The sequence below is a fragment of the Rattus rattus genome, chromosome 4, assembly GCF_011064425.1.
Source record: "Rattus rattus isolate New Zealand chromosome 4, Rrattus_CSIRO_v1, whole genome shotgun sequence".
Classification (NCBI taxonomy): domain Eukaryota; kingdom Metazoa; phylum Chordata; class Mammalia; order Rodentia; family Muridae; genus Rattus; species Rattus rattus.
This window is the reverse complement of record NC_046157.1, coordinates 146,195,452-146,221,364: the sequence shown is the minus strand read 5'-3', so window position 1 is coordinate 146,221,364 and position 25,913 is coordinate 146,195,452. Positions and strand designations below refer to the sequence as shown.

Here is a 25,913-nt window from a genome sequence, read left to right as displayed (position 1 = left end):
TGCCTCCAGAGTTAGTTCTGGACACAGAGATCAACATGTCCAAAATATTCACACACATATATATCATCATCTTTCTTCTGTAGCTCCTCAAATCGTTTTAAAAAATCACCCAGTTTTGTTAAAGGGTCGATACCAAGGAGGCTTCTGGCAGGATCACAGGTCACTTAAAGGGAAACGGAGTAGATCAATCTAAAACAGTGGTAAGTGTATCATAGGAAACGGACTACTGCAGTCCGATAGATTCAGTACAAGTTTTATAAAACAGAATACGAATGGCCCCATCCCAAACTCTACTAATTATCACCTCTAAGAAACAGTAGGCTAGGGGTCAGAGGGAGAATGCGGGACCTTCATTTTTTTTACACTTATTCATTTCCAGAATAATTTTACATCAAATGTATGGTAGTAGATAATTGTCCCCACAGATTGACAGCTGAAAGGATGGCCTTTTAATATGTGGTGCTGACAATAACCGCATCGTCATCGGGGAAACGTGAACCTTGACCTGTCTCATCCCACACGGATAAAGCTAAACACGAAGGCAGAGCAGCCATGGTTCTAGGTAGGCTCTTCCTAACACTGGGTGTGTGCCTCAAGTGCTCACTTCAGTTAAGCTGAAAACTGTTTATGAACTTTCTGCATATTTCACCCTCAGGACCAAAGGGTTGGGAGAGTGGCTGATAATAAAGTCCATCGAACGGGAGAAGGGAAACAAGGGCAGAGAGTGCTGCAAAACTGAGCAACTGGCAGCTGCCATGGTGGCCCAGAGGCTAATGGGCTTAGTGTCATCTGCTGAGGTTAGGAGTATGGCCCTCACTGAGACTGCATAGGAAAGCCAAATCAAACACAGGTATTTGAGACTGCTCTAATTAACCCCTTCCATGCCCCTTACAGTGGTATTCCTGGCCTGACTTGGTGGGAAGTGGAAGGAAGGAGTAAATAGATGATCAGACTCCATGTATCCACTTTTGCAGAATAAGGAGCAGTCTTGGCTGCAAGACCTGTCAGTAAGATGCTGATTAGTTTAGGCAGGAAATAGAAGGTGGGAGATCCAGTTGGGAGATTGAATGCTGGGATACAGCCAAGCTCGAGAGGATTCATTCCCCTGGGAACATGGGGGTCAGGAGCATGGAGCTGAGCATGTGTCAGAACTTAGAATAAATGGGATATTAATTATGATCTGATTGGAAACAGCCAAAGCCTATTGGTCTAGGTATCTGTAAATATATTTGAGTTTCAGAGTCATTATTCCGGGAGCCTGGGGCCAGGGAGAAAACACCAACTTTTACAGTGTTCTTTGTTTTTCTATGGGGGTCTTGTATCCCTGAAGACAGCCTTAGGTCAAGGGGGAGAACTTCTGATGTTTCTCAAAGCATGTGATATCAAACATACAGCACAGATGCAGATGGAACAGAAGTGGGTGTCAGATGTTCCTGATTTCCTCAAACCCAAAAACCCTTCATTTTCTGGTCCTTAACTCATTCCAAAGAATTTTTTCCCTAATGGTGTGATTGTTGTCTCCCTTAATAAGCTAAGAGGGTAAGAGGAGGTGCTTCCCCCCCCACCCCCCAGCACCAGGGAAGTAGAAACAGGAGGATCAGCAGTTCAAGGTTATCCTTTGTTACATAAGTTTGAGACCAGCTTTCGATACATGAAAGCCTGTCTCAAAAGCCTCATTTTTCCGTGGTTATGTTGTCTATTGTAGGAGAAATACATTGCTTCTGCTTTTAAGTTTAAATTTTTAAATTTAAGTGTTAGAAAAGTTAAAATCACACTATGTGGTTTGTATCATTATTGGATAATGTCTTCAGAGGCTGACAAATTATGGGCCATGCTTGCATCTAAGTTTATGACCTCAGAATGTTTGTTCACACTTGTAATGATTTTAAAAATTAAAATAAAATTCATGATGAGAAAATCAAAATTTACACTTTGTGTCCATAAATAGAACTTTTCTGTTTTAGGAAAGAGGATTCACCACCACTGCTGCTCGTCCTGTTGGACAAACCCCACCAAGGCTTTGCCCTTAGTTTAGAAGGTTACTATGGTGTAGTACTGTGAGATGCTTAACAAATGTATTAGTTGAAAATTTTAACTAGATATTGGGGGGTTGTAGAGGAAGCACCTCATTATTCGAGAATGTAAATTATGATTATATTCTAAGCCATGGTATCTTTTAATCCAGAAAAGCTGAAAGTAATTAAGCCTCCAAGCAGGCCCCTGTTAGGAACACAGGAAGGAAATGCTGGTAGCTACTGGCCTTGGACTCTTCTGCACTACAAAAGGAATACAGGCTTTTAAACAAAATATTTTATTTCATTGAGTCCCATGATTTTTTGAATGCTTTCATTTCTTTTCTTTCTTTGACCTTTTCAAAAGGGAGAGGTAAAGCTGTCCCAATTATCAAAGAATTCAAATCTCCTTTTCTTTGGTGGGCTGTCTGCCAAGGCGTTCTCATCTGTGATATCTCCTAGCTCCTGCGAGCTATTTCCAGAGGTCCCTGAGGTGCTTCCTAGTTCAAAGGACTCTGCTGCCTCCAGGAATTCCATGTCGTTCCCATCATCTTCGAAGGACTGCTGGAACAGGCTATAGATCGTCTTCTGTTTTGGGTCCTTTATTAGAGAAAAAGAGAAAATGTTAATGGACGAGGCTAGTCCTGAAACTGACCCCGGGATAGTGCTAAGCTGAGAGATGGGGCATGGTATTCAACCAGGGAACTACGGTGATGTCAGATTGGCAGTAGCCAGTGACCTGCAGAGATGTTCTCCTTCCTCATATCTTCTCTGCTCCCCACTGGCTAGAGATGAACAGAAAAGACAGGTGCAACAAAGAGGGTGCTCTCACAGTAAGCTTTGTGACGGAAGTGTTCTTCCTAATTTTCCATATCTGCACTTTGCTATTACAGTAGCTCCAGTGATCCACCTCTTCCTAAACCCAAGTCTTCCTAAATGGAAGTTAGTTAAGCTGTAATTCGTCTTTACCATACATTGTGCCTCACTCTCAGAGTGGATGTGTATTGTGTGTGATGTTAAAGCTACAGATGATCAGAATGCACACCACATACATCCGTCCACTGCTGGCACTGGTGAAGCCACGCCTAGCAGTGACAACCATGACAAATGACAGGCTGAATCTAAACTCTTAATGTTGACTATATCATGAGTTACATTGTTAACATCACTGTGGCAATCCACAGACCCATCAGTTGTTTAACATCAAGTGCTGAGATGGCTCAGTGAGGAAAAACACTGGGTGCTATATCCCCAACACAGCCTCTCCTCACTTTACAAATCCACCAGTTTTCATAATCCCTCTGCTTGAAATTGCCAGTATGGTTTTTGACTCAAAAGGCTTATTCCTGCCATCACTTTTTCTTTTTTAAAAAAGATTTATTTATTTAATGTATATGAGTATACTGTAGCTGTCTAGACATACCAGAAGATGGTTGTGAGTCACCATGTGGTTGCTGGGATTTGAACTCAGGACCTCTGAAAGAGCAGTCAGTGCTCTTAACCACTGAGCCATCTTTCTAGCACATCCCATTATTAATGTATATAGCATTCTATCTGTAGAATGCTGGCCAGAAGAGGGCATCAGATCTCATTATAGATGATTGTGAGCCATCATGTGGTTGCTGGGAATTGAATTCAGGACCTCTGGAAGAGCAGTCAGTGCTCTTAACCGCTGAGCCATCTCTCCAGTCCCCATCACATTTTTCTTAACAAGTTGCTTTAAAAAAGATTTTTAAAATGTGTGTGTGTGTGTATGTGTATATACACACGTTTGTGGGTCCAAGGAGGTCAAGGGAAGGCATTGGATTTCTGAAGTTACAGGAAGTTACAGAATTATAGGCAGCTGTGAACTATCTAGTGTGGATGCCTGGATCTGAACTGTGGACCTCTGGAGGAGCAGTGAGCACTCTTAACCACTGAGCCGTCTGGTCTCTTACAGGTTTCACAGGGAGAGCTGATATTACAGGAGGAATGGTTGACCGAGGTGGGAAGACTTCCATTTTGGGCTGGTTTCACATGCTATCTGGCTGTGGTGGATAGTTCTGTGGCCCTGCTGTATAGCTGGTATTGCCGTCTTACATTGCCATGGGGATGGCCCATCTTTTTTCCATGGCCTGATGAGACAGTGGGTCAGCCTTGGTTTTGGAGAGCCTTTAGGGCAGATGAGGAGCAGCAGCAGCAATCACCACCAACCTCCTCCTCAGAAGGGATCACACATGAACAGAGCGTCTGCAAGCCGACCTGTCCACCCCGGAAGTAACTGACCCCCCTGCCCCAGGACCCAAGAACTTGGCAGTCAGCTCACTGCCTTGCTTTACATAGGAGGAGAAGTCAGATGCTGGCATTACCTTGTAGAGGTAGTCAGTAGCTTCTGTCATTTCTGAGAAATTGGTCTCAGAAAGCCCAGCTTCCCCCAGAACTTTAATCTTCTCTTGAATCAGAGGCCTGAGGGGAGAAATGAGCTGTAGTGAACACACCTACTGGAAGGCTGGCTGAGTGAGGCCCCTTCGTTCCTTCAGGCCGTGAGGCGGTAACTGAGCCTCATCTTTGCATCTCTCAGACCTTCCTGGAACACTGACCCTGTCTCAGCTAGAAACAGTCCAAGCTCGTTCCTTATACCAGGTTCAAAGTTCCACCTAGCACAAGATGTCTAGGAAATAAATTCTGCTTCATTACAATAAAAATCAGAGTTTGCTGTTAGAGGCTGTCCCATGAGCGAATCCACTTACAAAGAGAGGAAGTAGGGTGATCTGCCTGCACTGCAGAGGTCAGGCACCCCAGTCACTGGCTGAACACTGGCGCAGAGTGGGTACTAATGGGATAACCAAGGAACTCCACATCAGGAAGAGGGAAAGGGACTGAGAGAGACCATGGAGGACTTTGACCTAGATGACAGACACAAGCTTCAAGGGTTGAAATGTGACTGCAGGTCAGGGAGTGGCCCTACACTCTCAGCACCACAAGAGTCTGAGGCTGAAGGATCAAAAGCTCAAGACCTCCTGGGCTTCAGAGACTTCAAGGCCAGTACTTAGTGAGGCTCTGCCTCAAAATGAAAAATGAGAAGGAACGTATGGGAAAGCTTAGAGGCAGAGAACTTGCTCAGCATATGCGAGGCCCTATGCTCAGTCTTCTGTAACACACGCGTGCGCACGCGCACACACACACGGACACACACAGACACACACACACACACACACACACACGCACACACACGCACACACGCACACACACACACACACACTGCAGCCCTGCCATGAAGCCATGAAGCCTGGCATGGTTAAGTGGTCAAGGCCAAGCACTTTCTGTGTGCCTAGCCCTGACATCAGTGACCATCATATTGCATATCACAAAAGAGAAAAGAACACTATCCCCATCCTAAAAAGTGCCACAGATAAGAACAGTGTTCTTAAGTGGACTCCATCAAATAGCTAAGTTCTTCTCCCTCTTGGACCAGTGGGAAGAACCACTTGCCTTTATTCTTACTGATTTTACCCTGCACCCTGCAAGTCTCCAAGGAACGCTAGGGTCAGGCATGGTGTTGGGAAGCAGGAAGCCATCACTAACTGGTCTCAACAAAAGCTTACGTACTGAAGGAGCGAAGAGACCACACCCTCTATCCACAACTGCTCAAGGCATTCAGGTCACCCACCCGGGCATACCAGAGGTAGTCATCTGCGGTGCCTTTTGCCACCAGGTAGTGGATGCCCACAGAGTTCATCTGTCCAATGCGGTGCACGCGGTCCTCGGCCTGGATCAACACCTGTGTGGCCAGGGAACAAGACAGTTAATGAAAGGCCTAAGTAAGTCCATCCCGTCACAGGGAGGGGCATCTATCCATTAAGCTCCACTGAGCTGCCTCTATCAAACATTTCCCCTGTCTCTCATAAAACAGATTCTAACAAACCTTAGGACCTGGTATCTAGCAGAAGCCATGCTTGGGCACTGTGCTGGGGCTTGTGGGTAAAGAATGGATGTGGACTCTGCCTCCAGTCTGGGTCCTGGGGGCAAAAGACAGAGATAGGCACACTCTCCTTTCTAATCTCTGGGAAATTAGAAGTTATCTTCCAGGGACTGCAGAGGGGGCTCAGTGGTTGAGAGCACTTGTTCTGGCAGAGGACCTGATGGCTCACAATCATATACAATTCAGTTCCAGGCGATGATAGCCTCTTCTGCCTTTCAAGAGGCACCAGGCATATAGGACATACATGTAAGCAAAATAATAACACATAAAATAAAAAATGTATCTAAATTTTTAACGTTTATCTTCCAAATATTTATATATATTCCATCCACAAAAGGGATCCTGCATGACAACTAGGGGTGTATGTTCTTTTCGTGTACTAGTAACCTTAGTAACCAGAACCAGGACACTGCTTTATGAATAGCCTCAACCTTAGAGCCTACCCATCATTAAAGCAATAGCTGATCTGTGCCCTGTAATAGCGACATGTCAGAAAATGAGAGGGAAAATAGTAACTTTTTTCTGAGACTCCAAGACATTTTTATGAATTCAAACAAATGTCGTAGATCTGCTATCACAACCTCAGTTATCAGTCACGTCAGGGACACAATGACACTGAACAAACAGCTGTCATTCTGAGGCCCCCACTGGCAAACAGCTCAAAGGGACAATTAACCAAGGGGCCTGGGTGAGTGCTTGTGAAGACTTAGCTGTAGTCCTGGATCTCCACTTGGGCTTTCTGTGCCCACTTTCCTCACGGGGGAGATGAAGGCTAGGACTTTCCTAACTCTCTACAGCAGGATGTCCCCATCAGTAAGACAGAGCTGATGACCCTGCTCTGAAGACCTGCTGTGCTTGAAACAAGTGAACGGCAACAAACACAAGAGTGAACAGAGACAGACAGGACAGCGCAAGGGAACACATGCAGAACATGTCATCTTTTTAAAAAAGATTATTTTCATGTGTATGAATGTTCTGTCTGCATGCATGTGCACTACATGTGTACCTGGTACTCATGGAATGCAGAATAGATAGGGGTTGAAGTTACAGATGGTTGTGAGCCACCATTATGGGTGCTGGGAATTGAACCCAGGTCCTCTGCAAGAGTACCCAGTGTTGCTAACCGCCGAGCCATCTCCCCAGCCCGAGAACATGTCTTCTACCATTCATTTATGGATCTTGTATTTCTCAGCCCTGAGCATGCCTAGGGGGATTCTAGTCAACTACATTCCTTACCCCTGGGTTCCAAAACAGCTCAGCAAACACCACCAGATCAGCCGAGGAGAAGGTGAGGCCCATGTTGGCGGCTGTGATGGACAACACTGCTACTGTATGTCCTTTGGACAGCTGGAACTGCTGGCACAGATCCTCCCGGTCTGCAGAGGGCGTGGAGCCATCAATGCGGATGTGCTGAACGTTCTGTGTGACAGAGCAAACTGAGCTGAGCTGCTACAGTACCCAGGGGCTGCCCAGCCAATTCCTCTAGGTAGGGCAGCCAAAGTCAGAATTGCTCTGCAACTCAATCCTCTAATTTCAGGGCTGTCTCTCCTTTTACGAAATTGAAGGTTGGACTGACACAATTGTACAAGCACGTATTGTCAAAGGAAACAGTACAAACAGGCCTCTATACATGGGGCTGAGTTTCCCATGCCTTTTGTAAAAGTGTGGAAGAGTATTACCACCAGGACGCCAACTTTGATACAACTCACAGATCTTCAGATTTCCCATGCTACCTGTGTACATGTGTGTGCATGCACACGAGTGTGGGGTGAAGGTGGGAGGCTGTGGTGGGGGGTGTGTGCCCATGTCTTTACATGGATACTCGTTCCATACTTTTTCAGCAGGGTTTTATATATTTATCTCCATAATGGTGGTGAATGGTTCCTTGATCACAAGGCCCTGCTAAAGCCGTCTGAGAATTGATTCCCCTTCCTCTCTCTTCCCCAGTGTGCACCCCTCCCCCCACGCAGTACCTGCACATCTTGCATTCTGAGGAGCTTAATCCCTAAGTGTTATATAAATGTGATCAACATGACGCCTTGGGGCTGTGCTTTTCCCTCAGCGACATTCACCGTAGAGGTCATCAAGTGTTGTCTATAACAGTATCCACACCATGGCACCTGCCCATGATCCCCTGTGCATACAGAAGAGCATTTGGGCAGGCCCATGGGGGTTACTGATAGTGAATCTGATAGCAATGTTTGTGAACAGGCTATTCTGTGTGAATAAGTTTTTGTTTCTTTGAGGTTGCCCTGGAGCCAACTTCTGGACTGTACAATAATTGCATGTTTAGTGTGGCTGTTTTCTTTTAAGAGGCATTTAAAATATGACTCTCTTCTCAATGAGAATTGCATATCTTCTAAAGAAAAAATTTTCACCCACATCATACTGAAAACTGCTAAAATATTTTTAAATTTATGTGACGATAGATTAACCTTTTCTCTCTTCTCTCTTCTCTCTTCTCTCTCTCTCTCTTTCTCTTTCTTTCTTTCCTTTCCTTTCCTTTCCTTTCCTTTCCTTTCCTTTCCTTTTTTTTTTTTCTTTTCCCCTCCCAAGACAGGCTTTCTCTGTGTAGCCCTAGTTGTCTTGGAACTCACTTTGTAGACCAGGCTGGCCTTGAACTCAGAGATCCACCTGCCTCTGTCTTCCCAGTGCTGGGATTAAAGGTGTGCACCACCACCTCCAGCCCATCTTTCTATGTCTACAGATTCAGAGATCTGACTGTTTCTGAACAGAGGAGTTAGTAGGTACTTATTCACCTATAGGTGGGTTTAAAATCCCCGTGTCTCCATGCAGTGAGCTTTACTCAGCACTAAAACTGTTGATAAAATAGTGATGAATCCCAGAACATGAACAAAGGACACACACACACACACACACACACACACACACACACACACACACACACACACACACACTAAAAAATAGAGTACACACTGAATGATTCCACACTTATGCCAAACTCCAAACCAATCAAGAGTGAGATCAGTTCAGCTCAGCCCAGAGAGGGGGGCAGGAAGGGGACAAGGACAGAGAGCCAGGGGGAAATCAGGGCAGAGGGTGATGGCTGTGCTCACCGTCTCACCAAACGGTACACTTTATGTGTAGTATATCACACAGCAATGATTTTCTTAGGTTATAAAGCTCAAATACCATAGCAAAAGGGAAAAAAAAAAAAAAAAAAAAAGCAAGCTTCTCGCTGTCACTGCCAGGTTGTTTGTGACAGAATCAGAGCCACGCCAGGGGGCTTCACCTTATCAGCAGTGTGGCAGCACAGGCTGAAAGCCCTGGCTGATCCGAAGGGAAACAAACTTTTGCTGAGTGATGGTGTACACCTGTAATTCCAGCATTCAGAGGACGGAGGCAGGAGGATTGCAGGTGTGAGGCTAGCCTGGGCTACACTTGGCAAGATCCTGTCTCAAAAAAAGACTGAAAGAAAGGATCCGTGCTGTTTAACTCAGTCAGTCTCCAGTGGAGCTGGGCGTTTTAAATCGGCCTTCGCTGCTTCTGTCTACCACTTCTTACCTCCTCTAGGACCAGTGCTGGCTTTAGATGCAGCCTCCATTGTGTCTACGTCATACCGCTCGCTGCTAGTCTGCCCGGCACATTCCCTTTTTCCAGTTTTCTTCCAAGTCCTCTCTTACTTTGTATTTAGAAACATCATAGCTTTACAGATTAGATGTTTCAGTGCGTAAAGCCTCGTCCTGCCAAGTCTGACAACCTGAGTTTGAGCCCAGGAGGAGGGGAGCCCCAACACCCACAAGTTTAATACAGTGAATGGTAAGATGGATTCACTGAATTCCTCTCCCTGCCTCAAGTACCCAGAGAGCTTCCAACAGTTATTTGCCTAATAAACTAAACGACTCCTTGGCCACATGTTTCCTAGCTGTCAGACACCATGATTCAGTGCTAGTGACATACATGATGTAAGACCTTCAGAATCAAGTCTCCAATACTCCTGTCCTTTCTCAGATCTCTCCGCTTATTTTCTGAGATGTCCCTGAGGATAACAGCTAAGGTTCCCTTTAAAAACCAAATTTAGTAGAGCTCTGCTTAGTTGTGCAGGTCTCTAACATGGGAGGACCACAAGTTCAAAGCCCTGTGTGGCTCACTCAGTGAGACACTGTATCAAATTTTTAAACATTAAAAAAGCGGGGCTAGGGATGTAGCTCAGCCGTAGACGACTTAACTGCTGAGCCATTCCTTCAGCCACGGCCAGTGTATTTTTAAAAAAAACTCATTTAGTATACTTATTTGAAATCTAAGCATTGTACTAAAGTGTTATACATTCTTTTTTTTTGTCTTCACTGTTATACATTCCAATAGTTTTGTAATTAATTGTCTTGGGTTTCTTGAAAACCCAGAACCTCTTCTAGATTACCGATTTAGCTACTTCAGTCTGCTCCTAAACCATTTGTATGCAAGAATCAAACCCCAGAAGGTTAAAGAGCCACGTCTACAGCCTCCAGAGAAAAACTCCAAGAGAAACCTTCCTAGCCTCACTTAGTGAAAATGTCCTTAGTCACAAAAACGTACGCTACAGAGGAAACATGGATAAACTCGACGTGTAACTAAAATGATAAATCTTTTATTCAAAATAAAGTTAATGAAGTAAAAAAAAAAAGACAACTGATTAATATCCAGAATTTATAAAGAATTTCTCTTAGTCAACAAGAAAAGACAATCCAACAGAAAAATGGGCCAAAATAGGAGCAAACAGGATCCTCATAGACTACGCCAAACTGACTCCTGCAACCCAACAAAAGACATATTTCCCTGGTGGTCAGAGGAACACAAATGAAGTCAAGAACAGAATCAGAGCTCGTTTACTGGCCTGGCAAAAGTAAAAGTGTCAACATCTGATGACACGAAGTGAGTGTGAGAACCAAGGGTTAAACATGCAGTGACACTAAGTGACCCTGAGAACTGGGGGCTGCAAGGCTTCTTAGGCAGGGTAATAAATCTGAACAACCACTTTAACAGCAATCCAATAACACTGAAAATGAGTGTTTTCTATGACTGTGGGAGATCACGCCTGGCAACATAGGAGGTGCATGCAAACACACAGCACACACAGGCACTCCAACACTACTACACACCTAAGGACATGTCAGCCATGTAGAGAAATCTCACAAACAATGGTGGGCCAAACACCAATGGCAGCTACGTACATTGCTCTCCTACTGATGCAAATTCATTAATAAAGAGACCAGATTTAGGAGGGGAGGGACATCCTGATGGCTATTATTGGCTGTCAACTTCCGGAATTAACTAACAGCCAAGTGCGGGGCACGCCTGTGAGGGCTGTTTGCTTAACTGAGTCATCTGAAGTAGGAAGACCCACTTCTACCCTGGATCTTCCAGGTGGGAAGATGCACCTTTAATCCGGTCATTTGGATAGAAGATCCAGCTTTAATCTGGCCCACCTTTTGCTATATAAAGGACATGAAGAAGGAAGGTCTCCCTCTGCCTGCTTGCTCTCACTAGCAAGTCCATTCCCTCACTGGCATTAAAGTCTACTTCTGTGGGATGCTCGCACGTACTGAAGACCAGCAGAGACGTCCAGCCTCATGGACTGAATGACTACTGGGTTCTTGGACCTTCTGTTCATAGGTAAACACTGCCCGATTAGCTGAACCACAGCCTGTAGGTCATTCTAATAAATCTTCTTTCTATGTATGAAAGAATCATTCTATAAGTTCTGTTACTCTAAAGAACCCTAACTAATACAGACCTGCACTAAATTCACGACAAGGCCTCTGGGGACTGAAGGAGGGGAATGAAATTAGATTACTAACTGGGCCTAAGTATTTTATTACTTAAAAACCAGGGGCCGGGAGGATGGCGCAGTGGTGAAGAGCACGTTCCTGCTCCTGCAGAGGACAGAGTTCAGTGCTCAGCTCCCACGCTGGGCGGCTCACAACTGCCCAAAATCCTAGGCTCCAGGGGACCGGATGTCTTTGGCCTCCACAGGCACCCACACCCATACATGTAACTAAAAATCAAATAAACACCCAGGACTGGTGCACAGCCTGTCTGAGCCAGAGAGAGTTCAGACACATCTCAGTAACTCAGCAAGGCCTTGTCTTAAAAGAAAATGTACAGAGGCCTGGACCGGAGCTCGGCGGTCTATCACATGCAGTGCCCAAGAGACCCTGGGTTCAACCTTCAGTACCACAAAGATTAAGCAAATCTTTTTAAAAAAAAGAAAGAAAGAAAAAGCTAAGTCTTGACATAAACACAGTGACTTTTCCTTACTCAGCCCGAGTGGGAGATTGACAGGTGTTGGATTTTACTCTATATTCCTTAAACACTGTAGAAGTGCAAGTAATAAGGAAGATGAAGGGAATTCATGATCCTAAGCTAAAGCAAAGGTCAAGAGGGAGTGAAAATACAGTGTGCCACATTTAGTGAATGTCCTCGGAGCGCCCTCACCTCGGAGCGCCCTCCGGATAGCTTTTGCTCACTTTACCAACATCCATCAAATGGTACTGAAAAGCCAGACACCACGTACAACTTACAAAGGCTCCTGGTAACAGTGAGGTCCACTGTGTTATGAATGCAGAGGATGGAAGGGTCCCAGGACACTTAAAGGCTCCTGTTTACAGCAGGAGGATGACCGAGTGCCCTGTGTGTGAGGACGCTTGACCCCACCTTCAGCAAGGTTTCTAGAAACCATGGCCTCACTTCTTTGCATAGTCTTGACCCAGTGCTGTCCAGAAGAGCCTGACACACAAACGGTAGAGGCTGAGACCCCCCAGACTTCAGACTTACCTTCCTCTCAAGTTCCTTAGCAACCGCATCCAGAAGCACCTTATGGTGTGCAAACACTAGAAACTTCTCTCGCCCGCTCTCCAGAAGGTCCAGGATATATTCGCTATATTTGCAACAACAAAGCCGTTCAAACATCCAGCTATAGTTAATTCCCACCAAGTACGTAAGAACCTACAAGGCACCTGCCCTCTCCTGAGACTTATCTTCCCCCTTTACTCACGGCAGGTCAGACGGACAGGAAAAGGAGGTAAACCATCTTCTGACATGTTTAGAAGGGGTTTTACACTCTAGTCATCTTACATACAAACTGAATTCTCTGTGAGCAAGAGCTCTGTCTCTGGTATGCTGCTATGTGGAATTCACGCCATGTAGATTGCTGAAATCATCAGCTTTCATGGGAGTTGCATTACCAACTTAATCTGGTTTTACTTCAAACCTAAAAGATTAGGTTAAACGATTCTCTCCACAAATCCCTGTAAGCTCAACGTTGAGAAATAAGTGATAACTGAGAAAAGACATTTAGGGGCGACTCCCCTCTTGCCTTCTACTGAGACCACAGCTGGCAGAGCCCACGGTTATGTCAGTGCTAATGGAGGTTTTCCCAGACATGGGAATGTGGTGGGAGGACCCTCTTGCTTGATCACCCATTAATTTCTCTTTCCACTAGGTATGTTTGCTTGTTTTCAATGGTTTATTAATTTAATGCATTTGAGTGTTTGCCTACATGTATGTGTACACACATGCGTGCAGTGCCCACAAAGGCCAGAAAAGGGTGTCAGATTGATCCTCTGGAAATGGGGAATGTGAGGAGTCCCATGGTGCTAGGAGTGAATCTGGGTCCTCTGCAAGGACAGTGAGTGCTTCTAATCACTGCACCATCATCTCTCCAGCCCCAACTGTGGTTTTTCCTAACTTCATATTGTTTTTATCTACAAACCTTAGGTCTGAAAGGCAGGGCCATTGCTGGGAACCTCCAGGGTAAGGAGTCACTCAGTCAGCTCTGTCCCCTTGGATTAAGTTGACCTGTACAGGTAAATACTGCTCGGTTTTTGGGACACCAGAGCCCTCACCAGGCCATGCTCACCCTTTCTAGGGAAAGGGCTTGTCTAGGCAGAGTAGACAAGGCTCTCCTGGGAAGGGCAGGTCTCAACAGAGTCTATGATACAGGCAGGGCTACAAACACAAGCAGACTGTCCTGTAAACATCTAAGAATTATTTCCAAACAAAATGACATCTGACCAAAGTGTCAAATCAGACTTCAATTCGTAACCAGTGTATTAACAGGATCTAATTATCCTGAGAGACATAAAATTTGCCATGATATAAGTGGTAGTTTATTGCCACAGCACTGAAAAACCACAGAGTCACAAAACCAGCTTGGTCACCTCATAAAAACCCTCTGGCCTCAATTTTCCTAATGACCCTTTCCCTTCCAGGCCTGACACAGCTAACTGCTCTGCTCATTTCAAGTTTCTCTTGTCATTCCCGGAATGGACACGTTTGCCTGCTACAATGTAGTTGTCTGTTTCACTGAAAGACGCCCATTAAAAGGAAAACACAACAGCAGCAAAAACAGAGAAGAGAAGCAGCAGAGAGCAGAGGCAATCAGGTTTTTAGGATCCACAATCTAATTCTGACTCCTTAGATGCCTGTAACTTGGGGTCTTGTATGAAATACATTGAGGTAAAAATCGTTTAGAATCAATACAGTGCTACACATTTATGGTGGGATTTGAGAAGGTATTCGTCAGGCACGGCCCAGGCTTATGAGGTAGCAAGAAGGTTCGACTTAAGCTTGGGATATGGTTCCGCGAAGGGCACTTGGATGTGTTTCCATGCAGTGTGCTTGTTCTGTACAGGGTTCTGGGTCTGAGCTCTGACGATGCAAAAAACAAACCCAAACCCAACACCAACAGTCAACCAACACGTGAGAATGTGTTTAATGGTCACATTTAAAATTCTAGGGGAAATGAATAGTTGTGGACCTAATAACTGAAGAGAGGCACCCCACCGACCCTGGAGGGACTGAGGCAAAGGGCTGTCCTCTTGGCATCTGATACGCAGCAGAACATCAGAAATAGGTCCGCAGGGTCAATCAGAGACAGAGGATTGGCCAGAGCGTCTGGGAGGGAGTGAAAGCACCAAGCAGGTTACGTTCTCTCTTTATACACAGCTCGCAGTCTCTCAGTCAGCACTACTCGCTCACATGAAATCCGCTTTCACTGTGCGTGGACCGTGTGCTCCACTATCCCACCACACGACACGAGTGTCAAGCAATTAAAACTCAGGCAAAGTGCACATTGTCAAGATTGCCTCAAGTTTCAATGGCAGTGAGGGTGTGCATGGTGTGCATGTGTGAAGGCCAGGGGCAATGTCAGGCATCTTCCTTAGTCTTCCTAATGACCTCAGTCCAAAGGTCTCCTACTGAGCCTAGGATCACTGAGCAGGGCCAGCAAGCTGCAGGCATCAGTCTGTCTGTCTCCTGACAGCTGGGATTACAGATCTGTGCCCTGGCCAGGCTCTCTATCAGGCGCTGGGATGCAAACTCGGGTCCTCATGCTTGGGTGGCAAGCTCTGTGCTCGCTGAGCCAGCTCTGTATCCCATCCCATAATCACTGCTTTTAAACATGCGCCACAGCAAAAGGGGACCCTCGGTGACTACTTACATGACACATGGGATTTTAGCTTCTGCTGTTCTGTTGAAGAAGACAAGGAGAGCTTCCTTCTGCTGCTGTTTCTGTGGAGAGAGAACAGGAGTTTAACAGCCCACTCTCGGTGCTCTGGAATAAGCTGTCCCAACTGGAAATTTCCTGAACTTTCCCCCATCTTAGGGACTACTCTATTCTAGCATATTTAAAAACTATTACTCATGTAATAGTTTCCAATTCTTGTTTTAACAATTGCAATTCTTGTTTTAAAATACATATATTAGGCTGGAGAGATGGCTCAATAGTTAATAACATTGGCTGCTCTTCTATAGGACCTGGGTTCAATTCTCACCACTCAAGTGGTGGTTCATAGGCGCCTGTACCTCCAGTCTCAGGAAATCTGACACCCTCTCCTAGCCTCCACAGGCACCAGGCTCACGGAGTACACAGGTATACATGCAGACAAATCCCCCATACATAGAAAATAAAATAACAAGGGGTAGCAAGGATGGAGCCCTGGCTCAGCAGTTCAGAGTACTTGTGCAGGCAGAGGACCCCACTTCCAGTCCCAGCACACATCACAGCCATCCATAACTCAGGTTATAGTGTATCCAATACTCTTCTGATCCCTTTGGGCATCAAGTATGCACATGGTACACAGATACCCATATACACAAAACACGCATGCATAAAAATATAAGAAAAAAATCTAATAAGATTAAAAAACCTCATTTGCTTGTTGTATGTATTATATATATATATGTCTAGTTATATTTTACATATTTTATTTTATAACATAAAGTTATATATAGGCAGATAAAATATATTTTATATAGAATGCCCATATATAGGGGTGTGTCCTTCGACTTGTACGCTGTAGCATGTTATTGCCCCCATATCCATGCTTAATACCTTAACATACAAATGTTACATGCAAAAATATGTGAAATCGAAGATAATTACTTTAATAGAGGGTAAAAAAGATAACAACACTACTTATATTATGGCCATGCAGGATTCGGTGAGACACGTATGTTGTAACTCAGAAGTGAGGACTGCTATGCGGAAGGGCTCACCGCTCAGCCGAGCAGGGTAAAGTGAAGCACGAGGTGGCTTTAGTTGTTGCACTTCTAATAGAAACTGTTTCTCAGGAGCTCAAGTATCTGGGCTTGGAACCTGACGGTGGGAGTCAGTAGCCGACACATAAATAAAGCCCCACGCCCAGAAGTCACAGTGCCACACACTGTTCTACACAGCAAATGTCTACTGTATTATTGACACCACCGTATTTTCTCTTTCTGCAGAGCAGGGGATCAAACCCAGGAACCTGTCCATGTTAAGCAAGTCCAGCACCGACCTCATCCTCAGCCACAGTACATTTCAATGTGGGAGAAATCAACAGTTTTATCTTTAAAAAGAAAAAAAAAATTTCCCAAACCGAGTAGAAATCATAGTATCCATTAATGGTCTCAATTGGTTTCTAGCTATGGGCAAGGGGTTTTTAAACAACTTGCATTCTTTGATTCTGAGTCCTAGACTCTTATAAAATAGATACACTGGGGTTTTCAGATTTCTGTTCAGTGGACAGAGAGGTTTGACTGGATCGCCAAGTGACGAGGGAGAAGGGATGCTGCCCCTGGGGCTGCATGGACCTGCTTCGTTTTCTTGCTTCTCTGCTGATCAGAAGCAGCTTTTGATAAAGGACCCTTCTAGCCAGCTTTCCTCAGTGAGAGCAGCGTTCATTGTAACAGATTCTAATAAATGGCCGCTCTCCCTCTGCTTTTACACACAAAGGCTAGAATAGCGTCTTCTGGATGGAGCGCTGTGAAGGAACAAAGAACCAGCCCCTGACAGACAGGCCAGTAGGGTACCTGCAGGCTGAGAGGTACCTGGGGCTGAAACTACCAGTAACAAGGGACTTCCTGCAGAGCCACAAGTCTCCTTAACTGACTAACGGGGCAAACACGGCTACTCATGGACTAAGGGGTTTTGCAACTGGTGGGGCTTTGACTGTGATCACCCAGTCCCCTGCTGGCCACTGCTGCTTCTCCTTCCTGAATGAAGTTGAACACTGGTTTCCATGAGGACTTCAGGGGCTGGACAGCAAATCAGGTGCTGGACTGAGAAGGGCTCTGGGCTCTGGGCTGTCGGCTGGATGCTCTAGGAACTTTACCACAGCTCAGACTTCACTTACGTCATTTCACAATGAGACCCTGTCTGAAAGCAAGCTATGGGCTAGGGGTGAGCTCAGTGGTAAAGCACACATTCACCATGAGCAAGGCATCCTCCCCCACAACAGCAACAAAAAAGGGAAGATAATATGTAAAATTTACAAAGTTTCTATTTACTAAATTTTATTTGTAGAAATCAGAGGAAGACCACCAAAACTAATTTTTAGTGACACAGAACCCCGTGATACCAAATTACAGCTTAGAGGGCCACTGTTCTAGCTAGACATGGTCGCAAACACCTGCTACCTTAGCCGCCAAGAGGCAGAGGCAGGAGGGCTGTAAGTTGGAGACTGGGCTGGGCTACAAGCAAGACCTTGTGCCAAGAGAAAAACCAAACCACATCACCACAACAAAAGAACGTGGCCCACGGTGTCCACATCAGTGGAAAACTCTACACAGGGACCTCCCCCTTTCTCTGGGCATTCCGGGTATATTACATGCAATTCAGCACCCACTAAATATGGAACTACAATCCACCAGGGCCTCCTCTTTCCTGCCCAATTTCTTCAAAGTTCCTGGTCAATCTTGCTTCTCCCTCTGTAAGCAACACTAAAAGCATCTCTCATTTTATCTCTGGTCATTTCGTGTGTTGTCACGTTGGAGAGGCTGGGATCATAGCAGAGTCTGACTGCCTTTGTTTGGGGGACTATCAGGGGCCCAGATGTAAAAACTATAAATGGCTGTGTATTTTTTTTTTAAGTCAAGATTATAAGGCTTTTATCCGTAAAGGCAGAAATAGAGCGGATATAGAGTTCTCCATAGCCTGACACCGAGTAAGAGCGTGGACTAAAAGCAGCCAGCAGAGCGTTGTGTGCCGCTCTAAGGTAAAAGGCAGGAGAGCTGCACTCAAGCTCAGCTTTGTGAGCCTTTGACTCTGAATACCGATCCCGGCTTAAGACAACCCGAGATACCCAGCGCAAGCCGACACCGGCACTCTCACACGCTCAGGTCTTCTAGCTCAGGGAGGCAGAAGAGACAACAGAAAGTCAGGTGCAGAGAACTCCACACCACAGACACAGAGCGGCTTTCAGGAGGACACCATGGCTGTGCCCGCCCACTCACGGCCCACACTCACGGTTTTGTCCTTGGTCATTTCTTTGGCTGCTGCATCCAGGGCTGCCTTAGCCCTGGTGCTGATCCGACCAGGGTTGACCACCACCATCTTGCGTTGCTTGGCCGGAAGCTGGGAAAGGACATCAGATTTGAGCCGCCGCAGCATGACTGCCTCCTCCAGCAGCAGCTTCAGCTCACCCAGGTTGGAGGAGCCCGAGTAGTCCCAGCCCCAAGGGAGCTGAAGAGAAAGAGGAGATGTCTGTTAGCCTGGGAGCTCCAGACGGCATAGCTGAAACCAGAGCAAAGTTTTGGGATGCCTAGGCTATCCCCAAAGCATAGTCCTTTTCTCTCTCAGAGACTTAGGGAAAAGTCCTGGCTGGGTATAGCTGAGTGGCAGTACAGCAGTCGCCTGGCATCGTAAGGCCTTGGGTTTGAACCCACCATAGCAATCTTCAATCAATCATCAATTAATCAATCACATCCTACCTTCCCTAGCAATCTTAGAAATAGGACTGATTTCTACGTAGAACCCCATGGAGCACGAGGCCTCTTCTGCTCTGCAGTCACAGCTCAGTGTCTTCCTACCTCACCTTCCCTGGACCATGAGCCACCAGGTGAGGAGCTGGGCTTGCTCACTTCAGAGGAGTCAGAGGGCGGAGCACAATGCTGGAGACAGGGTAAGGGTCTGCTAGACCGAGAGGAGATGGTCGCGGGGGAGAGATAAACTGGCCCAGTACTGACCCTTCTTTTTCTTCCTTCCTTCCTTCTTTTTTTTCCTTCTTTCCTTCTTTTCTTCCTTCCTCCCTTCTTTTCTTCCTTCCTTTCTTTTCTTCCTTCCTTCCTTCCTTTTCTTCCTTCCTTTCTTTTCTTCCTTCCTTCCTTCCTTTTCTTTCTTTCCTTCCTTCCTCCCTCCATCCCTTTCGACAGCCATTAGTTATTAGAGGAGTTTGACATAGTGAGGGCTCTCAGTGCATAAATCTGGGGGGTGGGGGAAACAGCTTGCCCTCTAGGATGTACTTTAAAACAATCTTGTGAAGGCATGCAAATATCATAATTAATTTGGATAGCTTTCCCCCAAGTTTAATATTCTTTTTTTTTTTTTTTTTCGGAGCTGGGGACCGAACCCAGGGCTTTGTGCTTGCTAGGCAAGCGCTCTACCACTGAGCTAAATCCCCAACCCCCAAGTTTAATATTCTTACCTCTTAACCTTATAGGTTAACATTGAATAACACCAACAATTTTAACCTGGAATAATCGCATTCTAACGAGGTCTCAAGCAGTAGCTGGGTGATAAGGAGGATATAAAGAAAACAGGGACACTGTCTATGCCTGCAACTGAGATAAGGAAAGTCGAGTGGGAAGGAAAGTAAGCCGGACTTGAGGACAGTGCCTTAGGGTATCAGACACTGGAGATGGAGGACAGGACAATCAAATTTGAGGACGGTACCTCAGAGTGTCAGAGACTGGGGAGGGGTGTCCAGACACTGGGGCCGGAGGATGGGACCATCAGAGTCAGAATAATGAACCCTACCTTCAGTCCTCCCAGTTCATACAGACTAGCTCGTTGAAGGAGGAGTCCTGCTCAGAAAGCAGATCATTTGCAGATAGGACTGAGGTAAGCATCATTCAAAAAGGAATAAACAATCTACTCTGGAATCAATCACAGGGAGTGAGCTGCTGGCTGTGTTAATGAAATATGTGGCTTTTAAACATTTAACAACCAAGCCACCTCAACAACCACCTAACAAAACAGTCTGCCATTAACCCTGCAAAGCACTGTAATTTACATTATATGTACTTTGTGAGTAAATGGAAATGTTTCTTAATATCTAAAGATTTTCTATTTTAAAAGTAGTTTTAGAATGTGGGAAGCAATCGTGAATTCACATAGCAGGGATTCTCACTCACAGATTGCCATTTCACCCAAGTATCAGTGTCTCTGAGGCAAATAGGGACTCGGTATATTTGCTATTTGATCATAAAACAAATTCCTAAGGTCTGAGTTGGCGAGGGTTTACAAACGGTGATAATGACTGCATAGCATTTCTGCTTCAGTACTCTAGGCCATCCTTGGAGAGCCGAAGTTGTGCAGACGGCAGGCTTGGAGTCATAACCTGAGGGTTGGTTTGCAGATCAGGGACAACTGTCCCCTGGGAGTCACTACTTATGAGCACAAGCTCACAGACTAGCCCCTCCCAAGACAGCTTGTAATCTTGCTTCATTCTATGCACTCCAAGGTTCTCTGAGGTCAGCCTGCCATCTTGCTCCATTCTATGTGCTCCAAGGTTCTCTCATTACTTCATCTGCTTTCTTGGCCCTGCCTAGGCTGGTCCCTCTAACCTGCCTCAGTGCCTTTTCTGGGGCTGCTTCTGGCTTGGGTTTTCCTTCTGCAGTCCCAGCTGAGCCTTGCTCAGGACCTGTGAGCTGGACGCAGACAGCACCGCTCAGAGCCCTTCACATCTGCAGAGTAACTCCTGGGACCTTCCCTAAGAGAAAAGTGTCAACATGAGGGTAAGGGGGCATAGAGACAGGAGGATGAATACCCGCTTGGCATCACAGTAGCGCAGTCCGAAAGCATGAAACTGAGGGAAGAAGGTTGGCTTGACAGCAATGATCTGTGTGTAGAGCTCTGCAGGCCGAGACATGGCAGGTGTGCCCGACAGCAGGATCACCCTCTTGGCAACCTAAAGACAAAACAGCCAAAGATGTTCTCAACATCGTGGGGGAAAGGGACTTCTATTCCTGTGAGGGATTCCCTAATACGAAATATCAAAAGTGCCACAATGAGGCGGGAGCTGGGTGTCCCTACCCCCACCCCAGGAACAGCAAAATCCCCAAGGCTGCAGAGCTCCACCTTCTACTCCCTGGGCTCTCACTGCTGTCCTCAAGTTTATATATTTATTTTTCTGAGTATGCGCACAAGGACTCGCCAGAGGACACCAGACGGTCACTGGACTCGCTGCAGCTGGAGCTACAGATAACTGTGGACAGACAAGCGGGAACAAATGCACTTCTTTGGGAACAGCAGCAAGCATTCTTCTCTACTGTTCCAGCCCACTCTCACCTTTAAACATGTCAGATCTTTCCTTTACCAAAGATGGCAAAGACAAGCCTCACTCTAGAACTGAGTGGTCTTTAAATCAAGGTACTCTAGCTAAAGAAGACAACATGTGTTGCAAAAATAAACAGTCTGCTGATATGAGCAGTTAGGTGTCAACAGCCATTCCTCAGTCCACCTAGCTGCTGTCACAGCACTTCCCCTCCTGAACTCCCTGGACCACTCTCGCTAGCCCCCTGAGATTGTGAAGGCTGCTCCTGGTTGTCGGTGTGACTACATCTGGAATTAACTAAAACCCAAATGGTTGGGCACACCTATGAGGGATTTTTTTTTTCTTAAAATCAATCATTTGAAGTGGGAGAACCTACTTTTAATCCAGATCTTTGAGATCTATTAATCTGGGCTACCCTTTCGGCTGGTAGCGTCCATAAAGAAGATGGAAGGAGAAAGCTTCCTCTCTCTTTGCCTGCTTGCCCTTACCCTCTCTAGCAAGTCCATTCCTTCGGTGGCGTTACAGCCTACTTTTCTGGGATTCTGGGGTGTACTGAACAGCAGCTGAGACATCCAGCCTCATGGACTGAACAACTACTGGATTCTTGGACCTTCCATTGGAACACAGCTATTGTTGGACTAGCTGAGCCACAGCCTGTAAGCCACTCTAATAAATACATACAGGGGTTGGGGATTTAGCTCAGTGGTAGAGCGCTTGCCTAGCAAGCGCAAGGCGCTGGGTTCGGTCCTCAGCTCCGAAAAAAAACAAAAACAACAACAACAACAAAAAAATACATACATATAACCATGAACACACACACGCGCACACACACACGCGCATACACACACACACACACACGTGCATACACACACACGCGGGCGCATACACACGCACACACGCACACACGCACACGTTTCACTCTAAAGTTCTGCTCCCCTACAGACCCCTGGCTGACACAGAGATTACGGTGGGCTTGTGCTCCTACTTACTCGCTGTAGCACTTTGCGTCTGGCACAAAGTAGGTAATCAATCAATGTACATTACATGCTGAGAAAAATTCGGAGGAAAGCTAGTTAGTGCTGCGGGGAACATGAAGTAAGCACAAGGGATCCAGCTTTGGAGCAGAGCAGAGGAGAGATCAATAGGCCTGAATTTCCTGCAGATTTCTGAAATTCAAGTTAAATTTACCATAAAGGCTCTGTTAGTACCAAGAGGAAATGACAGTGACAGTCTGTGTAGAAGCTTCTATCTAGTGTTTTACGTGTGTATACACGTTCATGTGTATACAGGTATGCACGTGTGATGTGTGCATGGGGGCCGAGGTCCACATCATGTGTTTTTGTCAATCACTGTACCTCATTTTTTGAGACAGGGTCTTTATCCACCTGGCTAAGCTGGCTGGCCCATGGGCTCTAGCAACCTGCCTGACTCTGCTCAAACCCAGTGCCAGGGATCCAGACTCAGGTCTCCACGCTGGGGCAGGAGGCATTTGACTCACTGTTTTTGTTTTGTTTTGTTTTTAATTTTTATTAGGGAAAAAAGTCTTCACTAACGTCACTGCATTTCAAGACTCAAGCTCATTTCGTAATTACTGAGGACTTTAGATGATGAGACCCTGCTCCGCTGACCAAGTGCAGCCTGGGTCTGCAGCAGCCTGGGTCTGCAGCGGCCTGGGTCTGCAGTGGCCTGGGTGTGGAGCAGCCTGGGTGTGCAGCGGCCTGGGTCTGCAGCAGCCTGCTCGGCTGGGGGCAGGAGGGAACTAAACAGCTGGCTGAACCAACCAGATGACTCGGACAACTCGGGGATCTCTACTTCCCTGACTCAGGCCTGACAGAGGCCTTCACACCCAGATCACACACCTCTTAGAGGGTGGGAAAGAATGGATCAAGAGGAGATTGTAGCATCACGTCGCCATGATTGCGAGGTGAAATTCACCCAGCTTTGGAAGAGACTCCACGGTGGAGCTCAGCTGCCTGGAAGCCTCTTGTTAACCTTGAGTTAATGGCAGGAATACAAGGCAGCCACATGAACTGGATGTCCAAAGGGAAGAAGGTAGTAAAGTGGATAGGCTGACTCCTAAAGACAATAAGAGTGTAACCATGGGAAGAAAGAGGAGCCCTCATAAATATGCAATACATATAATTCTCAAAATGCACTTCTGCCCTCGCAGCCCTGCCCATGCCTACTCCCACTTTGATGGCAGAGCTGTGAATGTCTCCGGCTGTGATTTTTCTTAGTTCAATTTCTGAGGCCTATAATTTCCTGCCCAGTTTAAGGCAGGCTCATTGATAGAACAATGGGCATCCTGAATGACGTCTGTAGCATCTCTGTTAGTGGCTTTAGTCTACCCCAGGAAAGTAGCAGCAGAACAAAAAAACAAAAAACAAAAGTGGAGATGAAAAGTTTCATGAACAGGAGAAACCTGCCATCATCCTGAACCCACTCCCAGGGTGGCTGTGTCTGCCTAGGATGGAGCCTGGGCCGAGCCAGGGTGAGCCAACAGTGAGTTCTCTCATGCACTTCCCAGGCTGGATCCGTGGGAGAAGGATAGAGAGGGTATGAAAAGCAGAGGCTTACTGCAGAAAAGGAAGAGGCTGGCTTTGAGGAGAAACCAGAAAAGCATCTCCTCTGCCCTGGAATAATGTAAGCTGCTCCGTGCTCAGACCCAATACTTTGATCAATCATCTATGAGGCCTTTGTCTGCCCACCTGAAAACAGTTGCTATGCTTGGTGTCTCTGAGGAAGCCACACCGAGGAACACAGGCATATGTGTGTAGAATGACATAAATCAATGCTACACTAGAGGGCAGCTGGCCTTCCAAGTCATTTCCTCAGAGTGCAGGGTCAGAAGCTCTGCAGGAGACTCAGAGGCAGGACAAGCTAGCACCATGTACTGCACCAAGGAGAATGCTATGCGGTTAGTCACAGCTACACATGGATTTTAAAGTGTGAGCCTGGCGATGTTAGAGCAAAGAGCTGGGGTTCTTTCTTTTTTTTTTTTGGTTCTTTTTTTTTCGGAGCTGGGGATCGAACCCAGGGCCTTGCGCTTCCTAGGCAAGCGCTCTACCACTGAGCTAAATCCCCAACCCCGCTGGGGTTCTTTCAAGTCCACACAACAAACAGCCAAGAAGTTACCACTTCCCACTCACGCCCCTACCACAATTATTAAGCCAATAAACAGCTCTGCTGAGCTATTCTGATTGCTTATAACATTTCCCCAAGAAAATAAAATCATGTTCCTCAAAGTTGAGGTACCCCTCTCTTTTGCTTTTCCAGACAGGGTTTCTCCCTATAGACCAGGCTGGCCTCAGACTCAGAGATCTACCTGCTTCTGCATCCCTTTAATTCTTGGATTACGCCTACTGGGTCCCATTTTTATAGCCAATGTTTTCTCCGGCACTTGAAATAACGTTATGAGTGTGTTGTGCAGAAGCAGGTGGCATCAAAGAGAAAGTCAAGTCTGCCCAGGTCCCAACTCTCCTAAGGCTGATGCCATAGGGCACTGAGTTTTAATTAGTTCACAAGTCACTCTACCACAAGTAATATTTGGAACTAATAATCTTCAAATAATGGCAACCCTAGTTAGGAATCAAGTGACCAAAAGCAGGCCACAGCCACTCCCTAAGAGGAAGCAAGAACAATTCCCAGTGGGTGAATGGGAGGCCTGAAACACCTAGAGATTGTTCCTGCCGTCTTCCAGAGATGCTACGGGTACCAATCTTACTGCTCGGGTCTATAATGCAGAGCTCTTGTGCTTCATTGTTTTCTCTGTGCCTGCTGTACGTCTGCACCAAATGCCTACCAGAGGCCAGCACTGGATCCCCTAGAACTGGAGTTGTAGAAAGTTTGAAGCCACCATGTGGGTGCTGGAAACAGAACCCAGGTCCTCTGCAAGACCAGCCAGTGCTCTTTACTGCTGAGCCATCTCTCCTGCCAACACAGCATCCCTACACTGAATCAGTCACTACCCTTTGTCATTCCAACTCGGATGCCACCTCCCTTGGCTACGATCAGTCCGAGTGAAGACTGTGACTACAGGTATATGGATTAAACATACCAAGATGCTATGATGAGAATTCAATGCAGAATATAATCATGGATTATTAAGGTTATGCTATACTGAGCTTTAAGTCTTCTGTATAGGTATTATTAAGACAGCATACAGGGGATGTTTTTTCTTGGAAG

At 46.1% G+C, this 25,913-nt stretch overlaps 1 protein-coding gene across 1 annotated transcript in view; it reads right to left on the bottom strand.

The window, feature by feature from the left end:
* Positions 1-2,295: 2,295 nt before the first annotated feature.
* Positions 2,296-25,913, bottom strand: part of Smarcal1 (SWI/SNF related, matrix associated, actin dependent regulator of chromatin, subfamily a like 1) — a 47,608-nt gene continuing 23,990 nt past the window's right edge. Inside the window, exons 11-18 of the mRNA XM_032901319.1 lie at positions 21,222-21,362; positions 18,701-18,916; positions 15,413-15,483; positions 12,748-12,850; positions 7,210-7,392; positions 5,672-5,772; positions 4,361-4,457; positions 2,296-2,612 (exon numbers count right to left, since the gene is read on the bottom strand). Of these exons, the coding sequence (XP_032757210.1) occupies positions 2,373-2,612; positions 4,361-4,457; positions 5,672-5,772; positions 7,210-7,392; positions 12,748-12,850; positions 15,413-15,483; positions 18,701-18,916; positions 21,222-21,362 (1,152 nt within the window). The 3' untranslated portion in view covers positions 2,296-2,372. The remainder of the gene's footprint in view (positions 2,613-4,360; positions 4,458-5,671; positions 5,773-7,209; positions 7,393-12,747; positions 12,851-15,412; positions 15,484-18,700; positions 18,917-21,221; positions 21,363-25,913) is intronic.